Source organism: Juglans regia, chromosome 3 (genome assembly GCF_001411555.2).
Source record: "Juglans regia cultivar Chandler chromosome 3, Walnut 2.0, whole genome shotgun sequence".
Taxonomy (NCBI): Eukaryota; Viridiplantae; Streptophyta; class Magnoliopsida; order Fagales; family Juglandaceae; genus Juglans; species Juglans regia.
This window is the reverse complement of record NC_049903.1, coordinates 29,552,706-29,563,506: the sequence shown is the minus strand read 5'-3', so window position 1 is coordinate 29,563,506 and position 10,801 is coordinate 29,552,706. Positions and strand designations below refer to the sequence as shown.

At 33.2% G+C, this 10,801-nt stretch overlaps 1 protein-coding gene across 2 annotated transcripts; it reads right to left on the bottom strand.

The window, feature by feature from the left end:
- Positions 1-2,670: 2,670 nt before the first annotated feature.
- Positions 2,671-9,561, bottom strand: LOC109011111 (type I inositol polyphosphate 5-phosphatase 8). Of its 2 annotated transcripts, none has more exons than XM_035688184.1 (11): positions 9,333-9,561; positions 8,162-8,259; positions 7,990-8,092; positions 7,834-7,905; positions 7,436-7,511; positions 7,221-7,331; positions 6,169-6,667; positions 5,135-5,331; positions 4,442-4,550; positions 4,014-4,162; positions 2,671-3,528 (listed from the first exon to the last, which is right to left on the bottom strand). In XM_035688184.1, the coding sequence occupies exons 2-11, from the start codon at positions 8,189-8,191 to the stop codon at positions 3,204-3,206; spliced, it is 1,671 nt and encodes a 556-aa protein (XP_035544077.1). In that variant the 5' UTR covers positions 8,192-8,259; positions 9,333-9,561; the 3' UTR covers positions 2,671-3,203. The 2 variants fall into 2 exon arrangements, with proteins under 2 accessions (XP_035544077.1, XP_035544078.1); XM_035688185.1 differs by having other exon boundaries at positions 7,990-8,077.
- Positions 9,562-10,801: the final 1,240 nt, after the last annotated feature.

Genomic DNA, 10,801 nt, shown 5'->3' with positions numbered 1-10,801 from the left:
CTTAGAATTTGAAAATTTTGAATTATTTTTTATATTTTATTTAAAAGTTTGAAAAAGTTGTAATCACTATATAATGATTATATATAAAAGTTGATAATTTAAAATTTTAAAATTAAAAATATTTATATTTAAATGTTGTTTGAAACTAAATCAGGCCTCTATGTAATTTTCAGGAGAGAGAGAAAAAAAACCATATAAAAGCATCAGTTAGAGCATTAGCATTGGTTTATGCATATGCATATGCAAAATTACCTCTTTTGCATATCCACTTTGTCATTCAAGCAATATTCCCACATTGGCTTATGCATATTTGAAACAAAATAATAATAAAATATTATTATTTTATTATTATTACTTTTTTACTAAAATCCATTTTTTATATATATTTTACAATTAGCATCCACTACATATATTTGACATTAATAATACAAATATAATAATAAAAAATATAATTTTTAAATAATAATATATTAAAAATATAATAAAATGAAAAATATATATAATATATTATAATAATAAAATGAATGTGCAAGTGAATGTTTTTTTTTGTTATTGAAGGAGTGAGAAAATGAAAGGATTGTGTGAGAGAGAGTGGGAGGAGAGAGAATTAATTATTAAAATATAATATGCATGGTGAATAGTTGTTATCTAAATTTAGATAACAACTGTTCATAGGTAGCCAAATTTATAGATATGCATAAGCCAATGTGGATGATTTTAGGATCATATTATCCAAATATGACTTTAGATATGGATATGCATAGACCAATACCAATGCTCTAGGCCTTGTTTGTTTTCCAAAAACATCTCATCTCATCTCACCTCATCATTACAACTTTTCCAAATCCCCACACAAAATAAAATAAACAATTCAACTTTTTCAAATCCTAAAATAACAATAATATTAAAAAATATATTCTAACAATATTTTATTTAATTTTTTAACTTTAATCTCAACTCATCTTATCTCATCTCTGAAAACAGACGAGCCCTTAGAGGGATTCAATCAAACAGCCCAACATATCAGGTTCAATGCTTGAAAGTGGGCCCGCCCCGCCCATTCATGAACATGAAGCAAAACATTTGTGTTTGGGGATCTAAACCCATGGCAGACTAGTTGGAGGCCCACACTTTCATCGCAGCAAGTACTCGCCTTTTTTTTTTTTTTTCCCATGCCAGGAGAGAATATGGAAAACTCAGGCATTGTTTATATTCAAAATTCATCTCAATTCATCTTAATTTATCTCATCTTATCATTACAATTTTTTTAAATTCTTATACAAAATATAATAAATAATTCAACTTTTTCAAATCTCAAAATAACTTTTCTAAATTCCCACACAAAATATAATAAATAATTTAACTTTTATTTTACTATTCACAAACCATCTCAATCCATCTCAACTCATCTCTGAATCCAATATTGTGAGGAATAAGAGAAATGGGATAAGCTCTGGAATGTTGAAAAATTATATTCATCATCTCACATACTATACTTTTTTTTTCGCTTATCAAATGTGTGATATATGGATGATAAGTAGAATAATTGAATTAATTTAAAAAGAATAAAATCAAATTTAAAAAAAAAAAAAGAAAAAAATATGGTGTGTGGTGTAGTAATATAAACAGCAAAGCTCTTAAATGTTTACTCTAACAAAATTTTGAGGAAATAAATATATAAAGTTAGCATTATAATATTTAGAATTGAATAATTATTAAGTAGACAGAGAGTACGAACATATAGTACTAAAGGCTTGTCAATTAAAATTATGCTTATATAACCAATTTTATATACATGACATGATGTATGTATTAGGATGCAAGTACATTTGAGTAATTTTCCATGTACATTTGAGTAATGAGTATTTTGATTCTCAAAGAATGAGAATGCCTAATCCTATTACTCGAGAATGGAAATAGATATTCCTTTATTCTTTTATTAGGTAAAAACCATGGTATATTGAGTGAAATTATATCAAAACTCCTAAACTATCTTTCAAATTTTGTTTTCCTATTTTACTTTTTCGACAAACATTGGGAGGTTTGGATAGTGAAATGAGATTATATGATTTAAAATGAAAGTTTAACAAAATATTATTAGAATATTATTTTTAATATTATTATTATTTTAAAATTTAAAAAAATTGAATTATTTATTATATTTTATGTAGAAAATTAAGAAAATTTTTATAATTAGATGAGATGAGTCGAAAAATTTTTATATCCAAACTGGACTTGAATTTTCAATCTCATTTCATGTCTCTCTTTTTCACTTAAAAGGTCTTTAAATTCGGATAAAAATTGATCCACAAAAACTGCAGTATCCCATGTGCAACGAAGAATACGGTAAATTTAAACGTCGTTTAGATAGTGAATTAAGATAAAATAATTTTAGATGAATTGAATAAAATATTATTATAATATTATTTTTAATATTATTATTATTTTAAAATTAAAAAAATTAAATAATTTATTATATTTTATAAAAAAAAATTATAATGACGAGATAATTGAGATCATTTTTCAATCCAAACGAGGCCTTATTCTGCAAGTCCTAACCAAGCGCTCCTCGATCGTTGCAATGGTAATAGAAGGGGGAATGTTACAAGCCAATCTAATAAAAGCAAATGGAAAGAAATATGTAGCCTATAATTTCATCCTTCTGAAAAATTTTCTGAAAGCACGAACCCATTCATATTTTACTGTACAATTCTAATTTGATAAATCTCTCTATCTTTCAGACTTTAACCCCTTACCCTACAAAAATCAATAAATGTTTGAACAAAGGAAACCACTCCCCTCTGCAAAAGCTGAACTAAATTCTCTCAAAACACTGAACCACATAGGCTTTTTAATCAAAACGTCGGCTTCAAAAAAATATAATATAAGCACGCATGACTAAAGAGCCCAGAGATTCAGCCACTTCCCTATCAATGCTTCAGACTCACTTCTGTACACCACCATCAACCCGGCTGATCATCGTGTTCCTCACTCCTCTGCATATTTACATTTTCAAAAAGCATTCCTTTTCAGTTCTCTACACCAGCCTAACATGAATAACATCACCTCACCTGCCCAACTTGCACGCCGGTCCCAGTTCAAAATGCTGGGCGCAACCATTGGTGGTGTCAGGGGGACGCTCATTGGGGGGTCTTCAAGGTTTTCTGTCAAAGTCAGATGATATTGCAGCAGCTCAAAAGTGCTCAACTTCTCAAATGTGGGCTGGCTGTGCGAGAGACTCGAAACCTGGAGGCAGTGTCTATGCAGCTTTGAGTCCGAGTAACTAGCAGAAGTTCTTCAGCTTGGATTTTGGCAGCTCCAGGTGATGATGACAGGGCAGTATTTGTTGAAGGTTTGTTTCTGCAGAACTTGTTCGAGTTGGTTGTGCTGATTACCTCGCTCTTCTTTGTCACGTCTATTTGGACTGAGAACAGTGAGTGGACGGGCCTGTGGTCGGAAAATCTGGACTCCCCTCTCAAGTACCATATCTGTTTTAGTCCTTCCCCCTTCCACAAGATCCTATCACACCTGCCAACCGATTTCCAAAACAAATTAAACAAATTTTATTCGAATATATTCGAATCTCTGTCTCAGTCTCATTCATTTGTATATAATAATTATATTAATGAAGCAAATGATGCTTCTCACAAGTTGTATTATTAGTATTTGCATTATGTTGACTAATTCAGTTTTAATAACAATAAAGGTCGAAATACACGATAAGAACAATTATACTAACGATAACACTAATGACAGCAGCCCAGGTCTACACGCACAACTAATTGAGACATGTGACCCCAGCATAAGAATCTCCAAGTAGATAACAATATCAATCAATTAAGGCAGCTTAATTTACACATCTTTGATTGGCATAGATTCCATGTAAAGCTTCTTTTTTTTCTGACAAGCAAATATTAAACAGGGGGAAAGAAACTGCAGAGGTGACTATAATACAGGAATCTAGAAACCTACTTGTAAACTTGATGATAAGAAATGAAGTTTTGCAAACTTACCAGGCAGGAGTGCGTCGTTTATCTTTAGAGTTAGAGGTCCGGGCAACATAGTTGTTGGAATTAACGAGGTACTTGTAAGTAGGAGCAAAAAATATCCTCCCCTCTTCCCACCCTTTAAATACTCGACCAGCTCTCTGCTCTATCCTTAGCTGCCGGCATAATTTAATCATCAAACGTTTCATTTAATCAAAAATGAATGCTTTAATGGTAAAACATATTCGTGAGTAAATTCCAATTGCTATCTTTATAAAACCGAAACCAAAGTCAAAATGAGAGGTTGGGGCCAAAGGGTTCAACCAAGAAGGTAACAAACCCAAAGTCAAATAGGAATGCGATGGACACCCACAAAGTTGAATAACAACAGCATTGAAAACGAAAAGGATTTGTTAAGGGCCACAAATTTAGAACAGAATATTCAGCATACTCACTTGATCCTTCTCTAGAAGTGTCTGCCAATCATGCTTCTCTAACAGCTCATGTGTGTCGGCTGAGCCAGCTGAAAGTCGATAATTCAAATCTCCAAGCCAAATAATCTTGCTGAATTGACAACAAAAAAAGACAGTCAAATGTTTTGAACGATTATTGATATTACTTTACAGGAAAGAATGCGTGCAACAACTCATGAAAATTCTGTCTTATAGAAAACCATTAGAGCGAGAAAAATTATTTTCAGTCATTTGCTCCAAGTCTAAGGCCCAGTTTGGATACACAAAACCATCTCATCTCATCTCCTCATTACAATTTTTTCAAACTTTCACACAAAATATAATAAACAATTCAACTTTTTCAAGTCTCAAAATAAAAATTATATTCTAATAATATTTTATTCAACTTTCAACAAAACATCTTATCTCATCTGAACTGCGTAACCAAATGAGGCCTAAAACTGTTGTAAAAGACTGCAAAGGCAAAGAATGGATCAAGGTCCAAAAATGGACTCATTTATCAATTCCTTCAATTTTTTTTCTAAAACAGTTTCTCTTCTTCCACAAGCAATAATGCATTACAATTAACAGGTCATTAAAGAAAAAACATAAATCATTAAGATAGATAGTCAATTACTTTCTAAAAAAACAAATAGGTAACTAAATAGAAGAAGAAATATATGGAACTGGACTTACTCATGTTCCAATATAGTATACGGAGGAAGTGGTTGTTCAGGACCTCTAGCTGAATGCAGAAACCTTGTTTTCTTTAGAATTTCTGCAACGTCTGAATTTCTTCTGATCTCATCACCTTCTTTCTCCCCGGAGGTCAAGTGGGTGCATACAAAGCAAAATGTTGTTTGGTACAATGTCATGCTGATCGATATTGAGCCCTATTACAAACAAGATAAAAGTTTTCAATAAAAACTGAAACGTTATCATAATAATATTCAACTGATATAATAATATAATGCAGGAGACTTCTCTCAAGTCAAAGTTATTCCCAACTTGTCACAGGTCGGAACTACTTGCGACTTTCCTCACCTGCTGTTCACTAAGAAAATATTTTCATTGATAATACAGCTAGTTCAAACTACATGATTACAAACCAAACCAAACCAACCCATTCATGCTGACTTTAAATATGAATTCTACTCTTATAAGAGGTTAACTGACATGGGAAAGTCTCTTATATTTAACGTGTCGACTTACAAATAGGATCTTTTTACGATCTAGTCTAATAGAGCGCGTTAAAAGAGTTTGGCACTTTAAGGCTTTGTTTGGATTGAAATAGGCATCTCAACTCATTTAATCTTTATGACTTTTTCAAACTTTTCCACAATATATAATAAATAATTTAATTTTTTTAAATCTCAAAATAAAAATAATATTCTAATAATATTTTATTTGACTTTAAATTTTAATTTTATCTTATCTCAACTGATTATTTCAATCCACTATTCAAATATAAAGCTATTTTTATGTTAAAAGGATTTCATTTTTATAAATAATAATAAAATAATTTATAAATAAAAATAAAAGAAAAATACAAAATTACAGCACGGCAGCACACTACATTGTATTGAGTGTAAAAAAAAAAAAAAAAACCACGCAGGTGTACTGCAAATACGGGCTGATGCCAAAAATTCCGCAAAATGGTTTGTGAATAATAAATCAACTGTTTTAGGAATAGTAATGAAGCAGTTTTAGAAAGATTTGGAACAGCTAACCTTGTTGCCAAGATACCCCATAATGCCTCTGCCGACGCAGGAGACCTTCAAATTGCTAACGTAATTGAAAAGGTCAGCTCGAACCCACACGCATAAGAAGACTCCAACCATCTGCTTGCTCGCCGCCAGGCAGTAACTTTGCTGATGAGTCAACGGACTATCTTGGGCCGCCGACTTGAAAGGAGAAGCAGGTAACAATTCTTCAGTACCATAGCTCAAGTTGGAACTCGAGTTGACCAGTTTTTCAAAATCCTCTTTGCAGAGTTCATCTTCCAACGAAAGCAATTCCGAGAAACTGAGCCTTGGTTTCAAGCTCCCACTCTGATCAGCCTCCGGCGAAGGTTCTGCACCGGTGGTTTTGTAGTCAAATTGGGAAACCTCGGTCCCATTGTGGTTGCCGTTCAGAGCTTGACGAATCAAGGAAAGCCACTTGGTAGCCGGACCGTAGTCCTCTGCACCCAATACGTTCCCCGCATTTAGAGGCACGATCTCTTGGAACCTAACGTGAAAAGATCCCAAAAAAAAAAAAACACAAATCAAGTCTAAACCATATTAATTAAAGTAGTTCGTAGACGGCACACATGGCGGGTTGAGCCCTACTGGGTCTGGTCTGGTGCATGTTAATGATGAGCTGTGGAGTGCGTGTTTGAGCCGCATCGACCGCTGTCAGTCTAATCCTAGCTCTAATCAAATAGTTATTAATCAAAAGGCAACTTCCTCTACGTGCGTGCCAATGATGACGGCGGGTGGCACGAGCACGCAATTTCCAGTTCCCGCTTGGGAAATCGAAAGCAAAAACTCTGAAAGAGATGGGGTTGATTTATGGACAAGAAAACTGTTCACCAATTTACTTTCTGTGTCTGGTTCTCTCTCGTTAATAGCAACTCGTCAAAATTGGTACCCCTATTAAAGTAGGGGTAGTCAGAACTCTCAAGACTAAAAAAAAAATGGCAAATCTATGTATAATGCTTGGGGTTGTGTCTGTCTTTCTTGTTAGAGTTTAAAAAAAAAAAAGACGAAACAAAAGAACAAAAAGCATTCTTATTTCTTACCCAATAACGTAGACGTCAGCAGGAGCTGGGGATCTCAGCCAATCTCTCAAGTTCAAGTCCTCGTCCTCGTGGGGTGATTTCCCTCCTACATTCCATGTCCCCACGAACATTCTACGCAATCCGAACGCACCCACACAGTCATTTCAAACCCACGAAGACACAACAATCACGTTGTAACACAAAGACGTGTAATCAAACTAGAGAGTCTGGTTTACCTGAGGTTCATTGCATCTGTGACAGCTGGTGTTTCCGGCTCAAATTTCGGCCCCTTTTTCCCCTCCATCAACCACCCTTACAGAGAAGATTAAACTCAGTTCGAGAGACGGAATTAAAGAGGAATAGAACTACTATTTACGTTGGGAGACACCGTTAGAGCGGGCCCACTACTCGCCCCCCAAAGAAACCAAACGGGACCCAACTAGAATCGAAGGGAGCCCATTGTCGCAGTTCCGGGTTAGCGTATCCCGATAAAGATGAAGCCATTTCACTTTCCCCTCAGTCCAATCATAATAATAGAGCCATTTTCGATGGCTCAGACAGACCAGAGATTGACGGGGAAGAAATGCTAAGACAGTACGAACTTAAACTACAGTGAAACTGGACAGTAAAATACCTGAAAAATCGTTCGGTACGACGACGCTGCAGTCCTGGTCCGTGCAGCTCTTCCTTCTCCTCTCCGTTTTATCTGAGTCCCACATCGAGAATAACTTCTTTTGAATCCGAAACCGAAACGAAAAACATAAAATATAAAACCCGATATTGATGTTACCTATGATTGAATAGTAATCGGAGTGAAACTCGTCTCCTCTGCTCTGTATATTCAGCCATTTTCTGGCGACAATTCTAGGCCACGAAGACTGCGATAAAACATTCTATTTGGACTTTCAGTACGCCGATGTATTGCTGGAGAACGGTTTTATAGATAAAGATCGATTTCTTACCTTGAAGATCTTCCTCCGCTCCATTCCCATTGCCTCCAACGCGCGATCACTGCGATTGGAATTAAATCGAATCACGGTCTCCAGTCAAGGAACAGTCTCTGCAACGTGGAGAAAGCAATATCAATGCAGAGTATGAGCCTATCCGAATCTATAAGGCAAGAGAGTTCCCAGGAAAATAAATCAATTGAATACTGGAAGTCTCCACGAAAAACAAAATGGGTGACAAATCAAACACCCAGAGGGCTGCAAAAACATTATTTTTATGAGGATTTTTTGAGTAGGAGAAATAATTAATAATTTGTGTCAAATGGATAACTCAACGGCAATATAAAAGACCAAGTTGCAGGGAAAACAGATGCAGCTTATGAAAGAAATTAGAAAGAAAAAATGAAAAGGAAAACAGAGAAAAATGTTCTGAATATAATATACTCGACAGAGAAAGAAGAGGCCAGGTTCATCCTTTTGAGCCAGACAGTTTCATTTCATTACAAGCACAAGTTCTGCCCTTTACAGAGAGAAAGACAGAGTGGAAGATGAAGGATTAAACAACCAAAAGACTTCCGCTTTTTTTCTTTTTTCTTTAAATCCTTGGCCAAGGATCAAATCTCGATTACCCCATTCAAGAAACAAAGATTTACCTTTTCGAGTTTCTTCGATTCGGGGAAACTACATACCATCAAACAGTACATAAATGAACCGATGACATCAGAAACAAAGAAACAGAAAGTAGATCGAAACTCCTAGAGCACTCTTACTGTTTCAGAGACAGCGTTGATTAAAAAGTGAATGTTACGCTGCAATAGAGTTAAGATCTTGAGGATTCTGGTTAACGTGAAACAGAATGACATTCAGCCACAAGAAATGAAACTGAGAGTCATTCATTTGTCCAAAAACGAAAATAAAGAGGACAGCAGAAAGAAATACAGAGTTTATACGAGGAAAGCAGGACAATGAAAGAGAGAAAAAACGAAGGTAGTATATGGTGTTTCGCGAACAGGGGTCAACGACATTGCTAATTAGGGATGGATTTATGAAACTTCAGCGGAAAAGAAAGACACAATCAAGACGGGAAAAGGTAATTAGACCAAAATGGTAATTAGAGAAGAAAGTTATCAAACAGGAAGAGATCGGTAAAGAAAAAAGAAAAAGTCGGAGATGCACATGCACTTACCGGAATCGACAAGAGATGGAGTGTTGGAAAGAAGGATCAAAGTGTGCGCGTGAGATTGAAAAGACTTCCTTTTTATCGAGCTATCCTTTTCGGCTATGGTAAGAGACAGACAGTGATAGAAATCCCACCGTGATGTGTGTTTCCGTGCCTCGTTTGGACGGCGGAGACGAAGAGCAAAATGCAGAACGAGTTTGTCCGAGTTCCTCGTAAAAGCCAACAGGGTAGTTGGTTCTCAAATTTATAAGTGTGAGATTTACGAAAACGAAAAAAGAACAGACAGATAGAGTTGAAATTTATAAGTGCACAGAGACCTTGAGAGGAAGAGAGGAGACGTTCAAGAGTTGAAATAAGTTCCCTTTTGAAGTATAAAGTTAGAAAAAGATATTTATAATTGTAAATTATATAATTATAGTATATATTAATTTTAAAAAAATAAATAAAATATAAAATTTTAATGTAAAAAATTAATTTTTTAATAACGAATTTTACTCTTTTTTAAAAAGATATACGACATTTATATACTTCACAGTTATATTTAGAATTACTCATACAATTATAGTCCACCAAAAAAGACTAGTACAGTAACTTCTTCCGAATTTAAGGATAATAAGTTAGTTAAGATGAAAGTTAAAAGTTAAATAAAATATTATTAGAATATTATTTTTTAATATTATTATCATTTTTATATTTTAAAAAAAATTAAATTATTTATTATATTTTATATGTAAATTTATATAAATTACAATGATGAAATATTTCTGGTATCAAAACTGAACCTAAATGTATTATGCAAAAGAGAGGAAGTATTAATTAAGTATTTAATAAGATTTTTTCATAAATAGTATAGAATTAACTTCATTTGAAAAAACTATTTTTAAGTGTAGACAAAAACTATTTGAACTTGAAAATTTTCAAATAGAAAAGATATAAATTTATAAAATGAGTCGAATAATATTTATTGTTACTAATATAAATATTTTGAATGATAATAAATGAGTAATTAATATTATAAAACCCATTTTTTATGCATATTTCTACCTTATTTGAGGTGGAAAAGTTTCGAATAAAAATTTGAGGAGATCTTGATCTTAGATCTTTGGATAAAGTATTTTTCAAATTATGTTCCAACTTGAGAGCTTCAAGTAAAAAAGAGATGCACATAATCAGAGTTCTACAACATTAAGACCTCGTTTAGATTTAGAGTTGATTTCATTTCATTTAATCTTATATAATCATTACAATTTTTTTAAATTTTTATATAAAATATAATAAATAATTTAATTTTTTTTAATTTAAAATAATAATATTATTAAAAAATAATATTTAACTTTCATTTCAACTAATCTATCTCAACTCAATATCCAAAACTCATTTACTTGTTCTTGTTCGGAATATCTCTTCGGTAACTCTCTATGTCCATCTCTTTTTCATTTGAGATTCTTAAATTCGAATAAAAATACTAAACAAAT

Coding starts and splice junctions, on each gene's coding strand:
- LOC109011111 (XM_035688184.1), bottom strand. CDS start 8,191: ATGGGAATGGAGCGGAGGAAGATCTTCAAG. Junction 5,332..6,168: donor TGGGGTATCTTGGCAACAAG/GTTAGCTGTTCC, acceptor TGTTTGTAATAG/GGCTCAATATCGATCAGCAT. Junction 4,163..4,441: donor CACTTCTAGAGAAGGATCAA/GTGAGTATGCTG, acceptor TTATGCCGGCAG/CTAAGGATAGAGCAGAGAGC.